Source organism: Phascolarctos cinereus, unplaced genomic scaffold, assembly GCF_003287225.1.
Source record: "Phascolarctos cinereus isolate Bilbo 61053 unplaced genomic scaffold, phaCin_HiC Scaffold_2;HRSCAF=192, whole genome shotgun sequence".
Lineage (NCBI taxonomy): Eukaryota > Metazoa > Chordata > Mammalia > Diprotodontia > Phascolarctidae > Phascolarctos > Phascolarctos cinereus.
In genome coordinates, this window is record NW_027555625.1 from 331,801,051 (window position 1) to 331,818,251 (window position 17,201).

Consider the following 17,201-nt stretch of genomic DNA (forward strand, 5'->3'; position numbering starts at 1 on the left):
TTTTGTATTGACCTCCTAGGTTTCTTCATGAATTGAGTCAGTCTTCCTTTTTCCCTGTCATTATCCTCAGAGACTTTAATGTCTATGTTGATGACCTTTCCAACAACGTCTTCATGCTTCCTTAAATTCACTTGTAGGACCCCCACCTTGATTCTCTTTCAGGCGTGTAAAATGTAAAGGCAATAGATTTGGAGTCAGAGATCCTCAGTTTGTCTCAAGTTTATTATTTATTAACAAATATTTATTCATTTGTTATTAGCTATATGACCTTGGGTAGATCACTTCCATCTTTTCCCCTCTCCTGACCTCAGGCTTCTCATGTTTAAAATGAGTCAGAGTTGGATTGGATAACCTCCAAGGTTCTTTCCAGCTCTAAACCTATGTCCCAGTGGTCTCCCAGTGTAGTCACATCCTCACCATCCTGTGAAATGGTTACACCTCCGTGATCCTGAACTCTAAAATTCCCCTTTGACCACAATCTCTTATCCTTCCCCCCACTGCTCACCCTCACTTCCTTCCAATTATCCGCCCATCCTTTTCTTTGCCCTAATCCTAACTTTCTATCCCTCAGGTCTTTCCTATTCTCCTAATCTATAAACTCTGTTCTGTCCACTGTTCTTTCTCTGCTTAGTCTTGACTCTAGGATGAGCCATTTCAATAATGCCCTCTCTTCTACCCTTGACTCCTTTGCCACTGACCTTCTACCATTCTTGCCTGGCTAACCCCAACCATGAGTAACTCCTACCACATGCTGCCTCCTTTCCTACTTCCAAACTGCTCATGTATGCTGGAGAAAATCTCCAAAAGATGCTGACTGGGGTCAGTTACAAAGATTTATACTAGCTAACCTCAACTGGGCCCTCACTGGCATAGTCATGCTTTTTATTCATAATTCACTGACTCCTCATTACACGACACACAATGGCTATTACACACTCTCTCTCCAAGCCCCCCAACATCATATTTCCTCCTTAGTGAGTGACCTTATCCCACGCTTTACTGAGAAAATTGAGGCCACGAGATGTGAATTTCCTTCCTCCACAATTTATAATCTCCTATGTCTTTGACAACTTCTTCCTCCTTCCTTAAATTTTCAGAGGAAGAAGTGGCCCCTTCTCCTTGCCGAGGAATTAACCTGCGTATTTATGCTCTTGATCCCACTCCTTTCCATCCTCTATGACCTTACTCCATCAGGCATCCTGTCCATCTCAAGTATCTTCAGTCTTTGACTCACTCCTTCCCTGCTATCCACAGAATTGCTCAGGTCTCTTCCATCCTAAAACAAAACAAAGCAAAACAAAACCAAACAAAAGCAACAAAAAATTTCTTTTCATTCCGCTGCTACTTCAAGCAATTGACTTATAGCACTTCTGCCCTGACCACTAAAATTCTAAAATGAGTTTACTCTCACTGCTTCCACTTCCTTACCTTTTCACTCATTCTTCAAAACCCTATAATCTATTCTCTATTGCAGCTGTTCTCTCCAGTGACTTAATCACCAAGTCCAATGGCTTTACCTTCTGCCCCCTTCCTTCTTGAATCCTTGGCAGCATGTGCCATTGTTAACTACTCCTTTGATATCCTCTTTTATACTGTTGCTTCCTGTGGTGCCTATCTCTTTGGCCACTTCTTCTATAGCTCCTTTTTTGCCTACTCATCTTCCCCCTTCTCCTTAATGGTGGTTATCCCAACATTCTCTCCTATGTCCTCTCACTGCTTATATTGTCTCTTGGCAATCTTATCTATTTCCAGGATTTCAATGATCTCCTCCATGCTGACATCTCCCAAATCCACATCTTTAGCCCAAATCTCTCTTTAGTTGAGTCACCCATCACTGATCCCCTGCAATACATCTAGCTTCATCTACATGTTCATCTGGCACTTAAAACTCATGCCCAAGACTGTGGTCACCCTTTCTCCCCAACCCAGCTTCTCCTCTCAAACTCCATGTCTGTTTATAGCATCCCATCCTCTCATTCACTATTCAAATCCTTGGAGTCGGTCATCTTTGACTCCTTCCTCTCCCTCACACTCCAACTGCCAGGAGTCCTACCAATTATTGATATATTTTGTTTCTACATCACATTTATTTTCACATATCTCCTTTCCCTTTCACTTACTCAATAAGTCATCCCTTATAACAAAGTATGAAGGAGAAAAACAAGTGGTTTAATAAAACTAATTCATAATGGGAATTTGAGAATGTGCAATGTTCCATACTCACAGACACCCTTCTCTCCCTCTCTGCTCCTCCACTTCTACAAAGAAGGGCCAAGCTTCGTCCACCCCCTTTTCTTCACTCATGCTATCACCACTTACTATCAACTTTTTTTTCCCTTAGGCAATTGGGGTTAAGTGACTTGCCCAGGGTCACACAGCTAGTAAATGTCAAGTGTTTGGTCTGAGGCTGGATTTGAACTCAGGTTCTCCATTCACTGCGCCACCTAGCTGCCCCCATCACCTCTTTTTAAAAAAATCACTTTTTTACTTTATGTTTTCTCTTCCCAGACTTTCCTAATAGCCTCTTAATTGCACAAGCAATCTTGTTAATATTACTCCTCTGATCATGGCAGACCTCTTCTAAAATTTAATTCTGCTAGGCCTTATCTTAAGGTATGGGCTCCCCTTCAAAGGTGATTAGCATTTAGAAAGAGAGGTAGTGATGGCTGAAAGCCAATAAGGCTTTATCAAGGACAACTTATGCCAGAGGACTTTATTTTCTCTTTGACAGGATTACTAGAATGACAAATCAAGAGAATGCTAGAGACAGGGTTTACCTAGATTTCAACAGAACTTTTAATACAATCTCTCTTGGTTAGAAAGACATGTAAGTTCCTGAGAGTTACTTCATTTTTTGTATTTGTAGCCCCAGTCAGTCAGCCAGTCTGTAATTCAGTAACACCTATAGTACCTAACACAGTGAAGGAATGAATGAAGCATTAATAAGTACTTTCTATGTGCAAAGCACTATGCTAAGTGCTGGGGATAAAAATGAATACATTCAAACAATCCTTTTCTCTTCAAGGAGCTCCCATTCTAACAGGGCAGACAACACATATGGATAAGTACCTGTCACATAGTAGGGTGCTTAATGAAACGCTTGCTGATTGGTTGATGATATTGTTGTGGACAATAACGTCAATAATGATGATAGCTAGCCAGCATTTACATAATGGCTACTATGTGCCAAGCACTGTGTTAAAGTGCTTTTATAAATGTTATCACATTTGATCCTCACAATAACTCTGGGGAGCAGGCATTATTATTAGCTTCACTTTACAGATGAAGAAAGAGACAAACAGAAGTTAAGCGACTTGACCAGGGTCACAGAGCTCATAAGTGTCTGAGGTCGGATTCGAACTCAGGTCTTCCTGATCTGAGGGTCATGAAGAATGGGACAGAACTGAAAGGACTGAAAGACAGTAGCTTCCTGACTCCAGCCTAGCATTCTCCACTGCACCACCTAGCTGCCGATATGGAGGTGGCTTAAATGATGATACAGTTAGATATAGAACTGGTGGAATGACTGGACCCAAAGATTATTTATAAATCAATTGACATCAGCTTGGAGGAAAGTCTCTAGTGGTGTGCCCCAAGGATCTGTCCTTGGACCTGTTCTGCTCAACATTTTCATCAATGGTTTGGAGAAAGGCACAGAGAATAAGTATGCTTATCAAATCTGAGGATGACAAAAGCTAGGAGGGACAGCCAATATACACTGGATGACAAAAATCAGGATTCCAAAAGATCTTCAAAGGTTAGAAAAGGAATGAACCTACTTTAATAAGATGAAATTTAATGAAGTAAGTGTAAAGTGCTATGCTTGGGTTTAAAAAATAAACTTTCTAAGTATAAGATGGGAGATGTCTACAACAATTTGCCTGAAAAAGATCTGAAGCTTGTTAGTGGAGATGTGAATTGGCATGGTCGTTTTGGAAATTTGGAATTATGCAAATAAAGTGACTAAAATGTCTATACCCTTTGTCCCAGCATTGAGCTTATACCCCAAGGAAGTCATTGATAAAAAGAAAGTCTCATATATACCAAAATATTTATAGTAGCATTTTTTGTGGTAGTAAAGAAATTTAAAAAAAGAAGTAGAAGCCCATCAATTAGGGAGTGGCTAAACAAATTTTGGTACATGAATTTAATGGAATATGACTGTGCTGTAAGAAATGACCAATATGATGAAGCAGGGAAAGATCTAAATAAATTGATGCAGAGTAAAGTAAGTGGAGCCAAAAAAACATATACAATGACTACAACAATGTAAGTGGAAAGAACTAGGACCACAAAACAATCGAAAATGAATGTTGCAAAATTATTAAGAACAAGCATAGAGTCAAAGAAGAGATAGGCGAAGCCACCTTTCCCCATTCCTCCCTAACCCTAAACCTAACCCCCTCCTCCCTCCCTACCACGGGCTTTCAGATTTTTTCAATCCATGGATCTGTTATGCTAATCCTTTTCTTCCTTTTCTTTTACAAATTCTTTGTGTATGAGATGGCTCAGTGGGAGGGGGGAAAGGAGGAGGATAAAGGAGAAAATTTAGTCAATGTAAAATCAAAAGATTATTTAAAAAAAGAAAAAAAAACCCCGTAGGCTTTAGTGGACTGCAAGCTGAATGAGCTGACTTGGCAGCCAAAATGACGGATACTATCCTATGCTGCAGTTAGGCAGGAATGATGCAGGCATAATGTCAGAATAACAGGAGGGTATGAGATAATTCAGTTGGACTTTGCCCTGCTTAGATCACATTGGGAGCTTTGTGTTTGGTTTTGAGTTAGCCACTGATACACTTGAGTGTTTCCAGAGGAGTTCTGGAGTGCCCTGGAGAAGAGCAGACTTAAGAAGGAAGGACGTGATAGCTGTTAGACTTACTCTGCTTGGCCACAGAGGGTACAGCCAGGGGCAGCATATGGCGGTTTCAGATATAGGTTTTAATTAGCTACAACGAAGAACTAGCTGGGTGAAGTCATGGCTGGAGCACTGGACGCTGGAGTCAGGAAGACCTGAGTTCAAATCCAGCCTCGGGACACTTATTAGCCTTAACAGCCTTAACCCCGGGCAAGTCATTTAACCTATGTCTGCCTCAGTTTCCTCATCTGTAAAATGAGGATAATAACACCTACTTCCCAGGGTTGCTGTAAAGATCAGATGACATATTTGTAAAGCACTCAGCAGAGTGCCTGGCACACAGCAGGTGCTTGATAAATGCCCATTTCATTCCTTCCTTGACAGCTGAATTAGAATAGGGATTGGAACCCTGTGACTGGACTGGGGGAGGAAACTTCCTCTGTCAATGCGTATCGGAACCTTTTCTGTGACTCAGGTTTTGTAGAGCACTGAGTGGTTAACCACTTGCTCAAGCAGCACATATCTCCATCGGGATTTGAACCCAGGTCTTTCTGACTCAGCTGGCAGCTCCACTAAGCTGCATAACCTCCTCTCTCATCAAAAATGTATTAAGCTGCTTTGGGAGGCAGTCTGTTCCCGCTCATTAAAGCTCTTCAATCAAAAGTTGGAGGATGACGTTTTGGCCATTCAGATTTGGATCAGAATGGGTGGCCTCTGAGGTCCTGGCCAGCTCAGAGATCCTATGCTGTGTTCTAGACAAACTAGTTTCTGAGCTAGTCACCCTGCCCTTGCTGGGGCTATCCTCTGTGCCTACGATAAACTCTCCCTAAGCATTTCCATCTGTTGAAGTCTCTTACTTCATTTAAGGCCAAATTCAGATGCCACCTTTTCCAGGAAGCCTTCTTAGATCTCTTCTTCAGTGAAAGTGATCTATCCCTCCCCATGGTTCTCTTAGAACCTAACCTTCTTTGCCTGGATGCCCCCTTTGTCCTTGTCTACTTTTCATCTTGTATAAATTATTTGTGTAATTCTCCTCCCTGGTTCCTTCCCTGCGTTACTCTTTCCCTCCCATTAGATTGTAGGCTCCTTGAGAGCAAAGTTTGTGTTAAATATAAAAATAAACACACATTTGTATGTATCTGTATGGATGTAAGTATGCATTTTCACTGACTACTATATGGTCACATTCAGAATAAATGTGCAGTTAAATGTTTGTTGAAATCAAAGGAGGCCTAGAGGGGGAAGGGGTGGACACTGAGGGAAGGTCTATGAGTCATGGGGAGGGGGTAGCTGAGGGAGCAGCTGAGGGAGCTGGGGCTCTGGTTTCCCAGGGGCAAGAGTTCCCCCTTGCTTCCAGAAAGGAGTTTCATGAAAATGACCTTAGTCTTGTCCTTCCTAGGAGTTTCTCATTGGCTGAGTGAGTCTTCACCCCTTCTTCCATTCCAAGCCTTGCTTTTGGAGCAAGCTGGGCTGCTGAAGGACTCAGAGCCTCCTCTGGCCTTGGACAGTGGCCTGAGACACCTCCAGTTTGGACTCTAGGGTAGCCTTAGTCCCCTAGCCCGACCCTCTCCCAAGTGCCACAGGCTGAGGCCTTCCCTGGAACCCAGGGAGGGACGGTGGTAGAGAAGGAGGAGAAGGGAGGGGAAAGCTGGGCAGGTTGGAGTCTTTCCCCAGATTTATAACCAGAGCCAGAGTCAAACAAAAACCCCTTCATATGTCTGGCTCCCACTGCAGCCGCTGCCGCCTCCCTGTCTCCTCAATAGCAGAAGGTTCCCCCAGGTTAGCAGGCGCCCACCAGGGTTCCCCTCCCCTTGGGTCCTCCGCTCCTTTGGTATTCCCTTCCTCCCTCTCCCCAGGACTCCATCCCACTCCTCCCTTTGGCAGCAGGGCCCCAACACTGTAAGAGGGGCACTTTACAGCTCTTCCAGAGCCTGGAGCCCTGTCCCTTCTCCCCTGAGGTTCTTCGTTCTCTTCTTTTTCCCTTCTGACAGGGACAGAAGAGGCTCTCACGTGAATGGAGGTATCTTGGGGGGAGGAAAGTCTGGGTTCTAGCCTTGGCCTTATAACTAATGGTCCTTAGAAAAGTCACCAGAAGAGTTTTATCTCAGTTTCTCCCTTTGTGGACAGGAATTCTTATCTTTATCCCCCTAAGAGAGGAAGGAATCAGGTACTGATCAGGAAGTCCTTCCTTGCCCTTGATTGTGGGTGAGGGGTTCTCTACAAGGAGAAGTTCAGAGCGGAATCAGCGTGTAGGTCTGGCCTTGATGCCAACAATATTGCTTTGGATGGCAGCTGGCTTCGATGACCGGCCTGGGGAACACTACTGACTTTGTTATTCCAGAGCAGGCCCTGAGACTTGGGCCAAGCCCTGGTGAGCTTTGAGGCCTGGGCCAGGGATGCCAGTTTCCTGCCCGGCTTGACAAGCTTCTGCCTTTAGTGGATCACAGCATGGCACCAGGCCCTACCTCCCTTCTAGTCAGCCCCTGGGGGAGTCATCTGGAGATCCCCAAACACAGTCACCCCACCACTTCTCTTTCCTCTTTGCTACTGGGGGTGGGGGTGGGGCAAGGGTGGGGTAGGTTTGGAGAGAATCTCTGAGCTCTCTGCCTCCTTGGAACCTTAAAAAAAAAAAAAAAGGGAGTCCCTGCAAGGCTACGCCTACTCCAACACTGGATACCAGAGCTAGGTCTCTCCATTTATACCCTCTGTCTCCAAAGACTCTCCTCTTCCTCCTCTGGGACATCTGCACCCAATTTCTAAAATGGAGATGGTAAAGCCACAAAGGACGGGAAGGACGGTGGAAGCCATTTCTCCTCAAACCACCAAAGCTAGTGTGGAGACAAGGTAGGACCTGGCCAAGTTCTTGGAGGGGCAGTCCAAGGCCCTCCCAAGGAAGGGAGGGGACCAGGAACTTCCAGGGGGTGCAGATGTCTCTCAAAATAGATCCTAAAGTCACACACTCTTATGTAAAGATGCTCAGCATTGTACAGTGGAAAAGAATGGATTCCGAGTCAGAGGATATAGGTTCACTCTAACACTCATTACCTGTGTGATCTTGGGCAAGTCATCCTTCTGAGCTTCAGTTTCCTTAACAATGAGGGAGCTGGGCTAGGTGACTTATAAGGTCCCATCTCTCTCTGCTCTAAATTGATAATTTTAGGTACTTATGTATAGTGAACAAGACTCCTATAGGAGGGAGTTCTTTGTCAGACTGTGGGTCCTGATTTTTGGTTTGAAGAATAGTCACTCTACCTGAAGGCTCTTGGGAGGAGAAAAAACCCATGCTTAGAGATTCAGTTGGAAGGATCCCTAGGACACAGAAAACATCTTGGCATATGGAACATATCCTTTTTGTAGCTAGAAACCACTAGTCAATTGGTGATTGAGGTGATTCTGACAATTTTAAAGATGCAAAGGTACCCCCTTTCAGTTTTCCAAATGAATAAACTGGAGGCTAGATCAATAAAATGACCTGTCACATAGCACAGATAATAAGGGGTCAGAGAGGGTATTCAGACCTTGTGATTCTGACTCTTTCCATTATACCATGCCACCTCCTGGAATCTAGAAATGGTTGTCATTAAAGCGGGTACACTAGGTGATCTCTAAGGTTTCTTCTGCTTCCAAATCTATAATTCTGTGACATGAGAAAGTCTGGAGAACAGCCTTAGACAATCGTTGCTTTGTGGGGGGGGGTGGGAGTGGTGGTGGAAGGGTATAGGAACTTTAGGGGTGGGAGCTGGGAAGATTTTGGCTCCTTCAATAGCTGAATCCTGGACCTGCTGCTTCTTCCTCCTGAGCTTGAATCTGATGTCTCCAGCTGAAGTTACCCTGATAATTTTCTGCCCCAGACCCAGCCAGGAAAGAGTGAAAGGGAGGAAAGGGGTAGTTGGCTGAAGCTAATCCTGGAGGAAGAGAAGGCCTGGAACTAGGAAGTGGGGCTGAGATACTGTTTCTCACCTCTCCTGTTACTGGTGATGCTGGTGGCTGATTGCAGCCCTGAGAGATGGGCCTTCACTCCGGCTTGGCTTCAGGATTCCTGTGTGGAATCCTGGTCTGTCTGAAGCAGAAGGGGACTTATGAATCTACCCTAACCCCCTTGAACAGTGTGTACCTACACAGGCCAATGTTGTGGAAAGCACACTAGATTTGGAGTCAGAAGACTTCAATTCTGTCTCTTATTAGCTGTGTTGACTTTGGGCAAGTACTATACTTGGACCTCAGTTTGCTTATTCCCTCCAACTTTAAATTCTATAAACTTCTGATCACAGGGCCCTGGCTGAGTGGGGCAGGACGTGTGCAAAGAATAGCCCAGTGTTCTACTCTCCCAGCCCCAATCTCAGTGGTTTGGCCTCTTCTCTCTCCACTTTGTCTCTGGCTTGGGTTTAAGCCAGTGGTTCTCAAAGTGTGGTCTGGAATTCTTGAGGGTCCTGAGTCACTTTCAGGGGGTCGGGTAGGTCTAAACGATCTTCATAATAATGCTAAGATGTTATTTGCCTATTAAAATACTCCTCCTTTTTCCAACTACATTTCTAAGTAAGGCTGTATTTTCTTCACATATTTCAACCAAAACAACACACTGCAACAGACTGAATTCAGAAGGAGATATGAGAATCCAACTATCTTCTATTAAAACAGACATTAAACAGATTTGCCAAAAAAAAAGTAAAATAATGCCACTCTCCTAATATATTTTTTGCTTTGGAAAATAGTTATTTTTCACAATACATTAACAAGTATTTAAAAAAATTATCAGTTTTAATTTCTAACATGGTAAATATACACATAACCCACATAAACAAACTCTTTGGGGTCCTCAATAATTTCTAAGAGTGCAAAGGGGTCCTAAAACCAAAGAGTTTGAGAATCTTGGTTTAGGTTACTGGTAAGACACCTGAACCACCTTACTCTCCTGACCTCCACGGTAAGGCTTGAAATAGGGAAGGGGTAGGAATGGGGGTGGGAGCTGGGAAGGTAAGGAGGGAGGGACTCCCAGAAGTGGCATTAGACCAGGAGTCTGGAGACTAGCTCTCCCACTCACTATGAGACCTGGGGCAAATCCCCTTCCCTTCTCTGGGCCCCAGTTTCTCATCTAAAAAATGAAAGGCTTGTACAAATAGATGCTTTCTTGAAGATTTTCCAGCTTTGCCTAGGGGTAGTGGGGGGAAATTTCTCTATGATTATTGGGCCACTGGTGCCCTCTGGTGGTCACTAGGAGACCTGACTGACCTAGGATATTACAACTCCTTCACAATTAAAAGGAAACTGTGGTCAATTCATCACCTTGCAACTAACCTGGTGATGAGCTTCTATGAATGTAGCCAGGTTGGTGTGCAGGCTGGTGTGCAAACACCCAGCCCAATCTCAGGTCTGTAGTCAAAGCCTCAGCAGCCTGCATTCTGGCATTACCTTCCTGAACTCAGCATCCTCTCCATGCTATGATGAGGTAGGTAGTGAAGAACTTGGTTGGAGGCTCCTCCACATAATAATGTCAATAACCCACAGTTCTGTAGCATCTTAACATTTATAGAGCTGTCAACAGATTGCCCTAAGGCTCCACTCACATTCCCTCTGACTTCTTGGATCAAAACACCTTTTCCTAGCACCACTTGTCTATATATGTGTTCTCTCTCTTTCAGACAATTTGAAAGACCAGTACTTTTAATCACCTTGAACTTCTCCCTGAAACAAAAGCCCATCTTTCAATGGTCTTGCAGTAGTGCTACATGGAATATTAGTCTCCATGGAATTAAAAATTGTAGGTGGACACAGTGTCATGACGTTTTCTCTCCAGAGCACTTAAGACTCTCGCAGACTTGAAGAGTCAGTTCAGTATATCTCAATGAGTCAGAAAGCACGTCAGAAGGAGAGGAAATCAAAAGAATCACTGTTGGAGGTTGCAGAGATGGCAGCAGAGGAGGGGGTCACATCAGATATAGAGACCCTCCACAACACTGCCCAACAACTACAGGAGATGTCTCTAGCAGCCCAGAAAGAGGCAGGGCATACAGGGGAGATTCTGGAATCCACATTAAAAAAGTTAGAGGCACAGATGAGGGAGGAGGATGATCAGGTAGCATCCTTAAAGAGATCAAAGAGAAAACGGAGAGAGCCATTAATCTTAATCTATTATAAAGATAAGGGCCAACAAATCTATGAACCCAATAAGCCATGTAAACTCTGGCTAAGATCCACCATGGCTGGCTCCTTCCTTTCTCTGACAGGGTCGGGGTTGGCAGAGGGCAAAAATCCCAGAAAAAGAACAATACTTTTTGCTCCCAGGTTCTATGTTAATGGCCCACCCAGGCTAAGAATCTAGGCAATAGGAAGTGTCACAATAATGTAGAAAGGAGTGGCAGGTTGTGGATCCCCCACTGTGGCCTATGGGAGAGGAAAAGCTTATCAGAGATAATAGAGGTAGATTCCAAATTTGGTTCAAAGAACATCCTAGGTCCAACCACTAACCAGAAATTCATTAGGTTTGCAAACTTTGGCTTTATAACACAAATTATCCTCCACCCTATTGGCCAACTCTATCAGCTATTCACATCTTAGTTTGAATGAAGCTGAATAGTTTATCTCTTTAAGACCTCTCAAAGATCAGAATAAAATTTTGCTCCTCCGGCACTCCTGGATGGGGGTTTGGGTACCCAAACGCCTGGATTCGGAGTCAGAAGACTAGTTCAAACCCCCAAGTCTGACACTTTCTAGTTATGTGATCTTGGGTATATCAATCTCTCTGAACCTCAGTTTTCTCATCTATAAAATCACCTTGCATCACCTATTTCAAGGTTACTACTGTCATGAAAACTTACAAAGCATTATGTTATTGTGAGAGGAAGGTGGGTACCAATGACAAATTGCCTAGACTCAGGAACCATAGACATAATGGCATACTGCTGATAGTCAGTAGAAGCTCTAGCACAGAACACACACCCCTGGCAGTCAGAGGAGTCATTCTTTATTGGGTGGCCTCTCTCATGGGGCACAGAGTAGACACATCTACACACAAAAGACATTTCTTCACAAAGAAAGGGATGTTGGGGTTTTAGAGGGAAGCAGGAAAGGCTTTGTAAATATATAGCAGGCTTCCTGTTTTCCGGTATGGGGAGAGAGAAATCTTAAGAGTATTAAAAAAGGGAACCTTATTCTCTTCAAACTACCTTCCTGTGGGACATCCTCGAACCCTTGCTATGTCAGAATAAAAAGAAACACCTTCTCTACTGCAGGGTCTGCACCTTGTGTGGGGCAGCTGCTTGCTACAAGTAGTCTTCAGGACTAGTGGATTTGGTTAGGCAGGAGAATCACTTATGCAGTGTTGACTTGAGGACAAAGGAAGAAAGGAAGAAGACCTGAAGACAATAGGGGACTCAAGGAGAAGGTTAGGAAGACAAAGGAAAGGAAATTGGGTGTCTATAGTATAACACAAGTGAGAAAGAAAACTCTGGATTCCAAGACTTCCCTAGACCACAGGAATTCTCCAGAGGAGCAGACCACAACTAGTAGGAAAAAGGCCCAAGAAACTCATGTTTCTGGGCAAGTCTGAAGAACGTGGAAAATTTGGTAGTGATTTGCACAGACTACATACATGACATTTGTCTTTCTGCCAATGCCCAGGGACAATTATCTATGTACAAAGTGTGAGCTGGTCTCCTTTTTAGAAGACAAATTAAAGTGCCTAGAGGAACATTTCTTCAATCCCTGTTATCAGGAAGAATGCAGTCTTCCTTTAAAAACTGAAAGAGCTTTCAAGTACAAAGAAAAAGGATCTGTTAAGAGAGAAGACTTGTAACTGGAGGATGGAAGGTGGTGATAAAAGAGAAAGGGATGGGCCACTGAGTACCTGGAGCTAAACAGCAGATACAATACTCTTCTTGAAGAGGAGGGAGTCTCTGAGGAGGAAGCAGCTAGCAGCTATTTGTCCTCAAAGGAATCAGTGATATAGACCCATAGAGGCTGTCAGGTCAGAAAAACTATAAGAGTCAAAGGAAAAAGAAACAAATATTCAGAAAATGCTACAGAACACCCAGGCAGAGAGAGGAAACAGCTAACTTTTGCAAACAGACCACAAGTCTGGAGCTATGGAATGAAGACATGGTAGTCATCATATGGACTCCTGCAGGAGTTCCACGCTCTGTGAAAAGCAGAGCAGCAGCTAATTATTTCTTAGCTTGCACTAATGATAATTTCATCCATAAAAGGAAGATGAGAAACTATTATTCTGGATCAGACTTTTACCAAAAAGAAACTGAGTCCTAAAGAAGAGATGAGGGGAATCAAGGGGAAAGTGATCACTTCATCTTAAATTTTGAAAAAGGAATGGAAAACTGAGTACAGTCTGAGATGCATGCAAGGTTATTGGAGAAAAGATTTTAAAAGATTCAGAAAAAGGATAGGCAGGATCCTATGGACCAAAATTTGACAGAAATCATACCAGGAGGAAAAGTAAGTTTTTAAGAATGAAATTCTAGAGACACAAAAATAATTTCAATGAGGAGAAAGAGAAACGTGTAAGCAAATGGAACTGGAGCAACTTTTTAAAAAAGATGTGTATAGAAGATGAAAGCAAAGGCAGGTAATGGAAGATGAATACAAAGTAAGGCGTGGGCTTGTAAGAACAGTGTCAAGAAGGTCTAAGCTCAGAATGTGCTAAGACTGGTAGAAAAACCTAAAAAATGACTCCCTAAAATTATTTTTAAAAAGCTATATTGAGGAAAAGGATGATTATAGACAAGATAGGACTGCTGCTCAAAGCAGATGGGCCAATCATAACTGACAAGACAAGGGAGAGAAAGAAAGGCTGCCCAACTCTTATTTTGTTTCTGCTTTGTCTGCCAAGGACACTGATCTTTGGATTGGAAAGGACTGAACAAAAATGGCTAACAGGATATTTAGATCCAAGATTAGCAGGGAAAGAGTAAGAGAGTACCTACCTGTCCTTCAAGTCACCAGGCCCAGATAAACCATATCCCAGAGAACTGGTCTAAAAGATCAAGATGAACGGGAAAAAAGCAACAGGACTGGAAAAAGGCAGGGAAGATTATGGAGTTGGCAAACTGTAGGCCAATAAGTATAACTTCAATTTCTGTCAAAATTCTGGAACATAATTTTGAAGAGGTGGTTAAGGAATGTACAGAAAAGGAAGCAGTAATCACAGAGTCAGGATGACTTCATGAAGAACAGGTCATGCCTGATAACTTCTTTTCTTTCTTTTTTTTTTTTGGACAGACTTACTAGATTGATATATCAGGGGAATACTACAGATTTAGTTTACCAAGATTTTAGTAGAGCATTTAACAAACCTCTCATGCTATTCTTGTGAAAAAGGAGAGTTAGATGATAAGGAATTTGGTATTGGATGAGTGGCTGGACTGAAAGAGTGGTCATTAATGTTCTATGACATTATTTGAAGGAGGTCTTTAATAGAGTGTCCCAGAGAAGTTATTGGCCTTATGCCGTTCAACATTTTTATCAATGACTTGATAAAGGTGAAAGACGGCATGTTTATCAAATTTGCAGACAAAGCAAAACTCAGAGGGACAGTTAACAGATTGGATTACAATCAAGATTCAAAAAGATCTCACAAGTTCAAAACACTGGGATCAATTAAGATGAATTTTTACAGGGATAAATGTAAAGTCTTACACTTGGGTTAAAAAAAAATCAAATTCGGGGGAAAAAAGTCAAGATAGGGAAGGTACAGCTAGATAGTTCATTTGAAAAAGTTTTGTCAGTCTGAGTGGACTTTAAACTCAATATGAGTCAACACTGTGATAAGATAGCTAAAAAAGCAATCTTAGGCTACACGGAGAGGCATAGTGTTTGGGACACTAGGGAAATGAAAGTTTAGCTTTCATCTGCCATAGTCAGATCATACCTGGAACACTGACTGGTTCTAGGAGTCACAGTTGTGAAGGATATTGATAAACTGGAGAAGTCAGAAGAGGGAGACCAGAGGGACCTCAAGATGATGTCATACGACAACCAGGTGAAGGAACTGGGTATGCTTCTGCCCTGGGTGGACAAAGTGCCCGTCTTCAATATATGAAGGCTGTGATGTGGAAGAAGTGCTGCTAGGCTGGGGGGCGGGGCAGGAGAAAACTAAGAGCAATGGATGGAAGCTGCAACAAGGCCGATTTCAGCCTGATGGAAGAAACATTTTCCCACACTCAGAACTGTCCAAAAGTAGAACGGGCTGCCCTAGGTGGCAGCGGGCTCTCCTCCCTCAGAGATCTTCAAGCAGAGGCTGGCCGGCCGCTTGTTAGGAACACCGTACAGCGGACTTTTGTTCAGCGTGGGTTGCACCAGGCTAAGGCTCCTTCTGACACAGGTTCTGTGATTCAGTATTCCCCCTGTTTCTGGAGAGGGAAGGGTGGCCAGAGGGCCCCTTTGCCTACTGCTTTGCATGGTATGGTCTAGGCCAACTTCTTTACTCTCCCTCCTTCATCTTCTCTGATCATTTAAAAGCCTCTCTAGCCTGGAAGATCTGTGGATGAAAAGCTATAACACTAGTCAGAGCCTCCTAATGCCTAGGGGCCTCTTCCTGGAAAGAACCTTTCCTATTCTTTTCCACAGATTCCATTTATCGCCACTGAATTTTCATCTGTGACTACAGAACCAAGGGAAGGAGAAAGTCTGAAGGGTCAGGTGAATATTGACTTTAATGTGGTCTCTGTCTGTAAAGCAGATAAGCAGCAGACCGTGGACAAGCAGAGCTGCTACCAAGTGACCTTCTGTAACTTGCACCCTCAGAGTAACCTTCTAGTGATGACATGTGACAGAGAGCAGCAACAAATGAGAGGGGAAAGAACCTTGTGCTGCCCATACTAACATGACCACTGAGTATGCCCAGAGTAACCTGACCTTCAGATATTATCATGACAAGTAGATATGAGGCTTCCAACAAAAAGTCAGAAAACATTTCAACACATCAAGTAGATTTAAAAAGGAACCCTCCTGCACACCTGGAAATAACTTGGTCTATCGTGCCTTTCTTTTGAGGGATAAATAAGTAGAGTTGGCCAATACTGTGCTAGAAGTCGTCTTAGGAACAGCAAATTTTTTGTTCTCTACCCCACCATGGTTTGGTACTCATATTCCACGGTTTCTCTAGTAGGTGTCTAGGGTACTAGGAAAAACCCAAGGACTTATCTCTCCAAATATAGGGTAATAAATCCTACGCTAGTTTTCCCATCAGGGAAGACCAAGTAAGATATACGTAGACACCCAAGTTCAAGTGGGAGTTGGGAATAACAATTTTGCTAACATCCAGCTCTTATGTTATTACTCCTGATCTAAGATAAATTAGTCAAGGTGCTGTTCTTGAAACCCAAGAGTTCTGCACTGTTTGTAGAGGGCAGGGACATAGCTTAGAGGCAGAGGAGTGGCAAGAAGTGACATATAAATGAGGGACACCACCTGTATGTTTGAGAAACACACAGAACAAGATGTCAATTAACAGATTATGCCAAAGGAGCTTCCTAATGGAGCACACAAGATGGAGCAAAGCTTGCTACATCAGATCCTTTCCAAACTAAGTCATTTCTGCTTTTGTCCTGCGCACTCACTATAAGATGGAGGCACAGGCCAGTCTCTGACCAGATAACTGAACCGCTGACAGCTGGCACTAGCTGCTTGTTCTTGGCTGGCACCAACTTGAAGAGAACAGTATTGCCACTGGCTCTAGGAGTCTTGGCTAAAGTAACTGTAGTCTCCTGAGGACACTGTTTCTTCTCGCACATACTGCTGCTTTGGAAAGCGTCCTAGGATCGGCGCAGCTCCTGGTGTACTGTGGGGGAGGTGGGGAGAGGGAGGAGTAGAGGAAGGAAAAAGAAAGGGAAAGTAGACAGGTGTGTCAGAATCTCTGAAAAAGCCTGGACTCCCAGCCTCCCTAAATTGGTTAGTATCAGAGTTATTTCCCTGGAATGTGATCAGGTCAGGACACTATGGGGTGTAGTGGCAAAGATGCTGGAGTTTTGGGTCACAAAGCTAGGGTTCGAATTCTAGCTTTGTTGCTTATTATTAGTGTGGCCCCTCTCCGGACCTTAATTTCTCCATCTGCAAAATAAGAGGTCGGACTGAGTGATCTTTAAGGATCTTTTCTGTTCTCAATCCTATGATCCTGCTCACAAGTTTGATTACTAGCAAGTTACCTGGTAGTATGTTTGAGGTATTGCTAACAATACTGAGCAGAATGTCATAGACCAAATAAGCTGTCTTGGGAGAACTTAACCCCTGCAACCAACTGGACATATAAAAATCAAGTGAGCAAAATCAAGGAGGAAAACCTGCATCCTCTATGAAATGTGTTCATCAAACGTGAAGAAGTTTACCTCCTGACAGAG

The 17,201-nt window shown here is 43.4% G+C and overlaps 1 protein-coding gene across 3 annotated transcripts in view; it reads right to left on the bottom strand.

The window, feature by feature from the left end:
• Positions 1 to 201: 201 nt before the first annotated feature.
• Positions 202 to 17,201, bottom strand: part of ZNF346 (zinc finger protein 346) — a 43,854-nt gene continuing 26,854 nt past the window's right edge. For 2 of the 3 annotated variants that reach the window (XM_020998787.2, XM_078150301.1), the window contains one exon: positions 202 to 16,645. In XM_020998787.2, coding sequence (XP_020854446.1) covers positions 16,540 to 16,645 — 106 coding nt within the window. In that variant the 3' untranslated portion in view covers positions 202 to 16,539. The remainder of the gene's footprint in view (positions 16,646 to 17,201) is intronic. The other variant, XM_020998788.2, reaches the window with a different exon arrangement.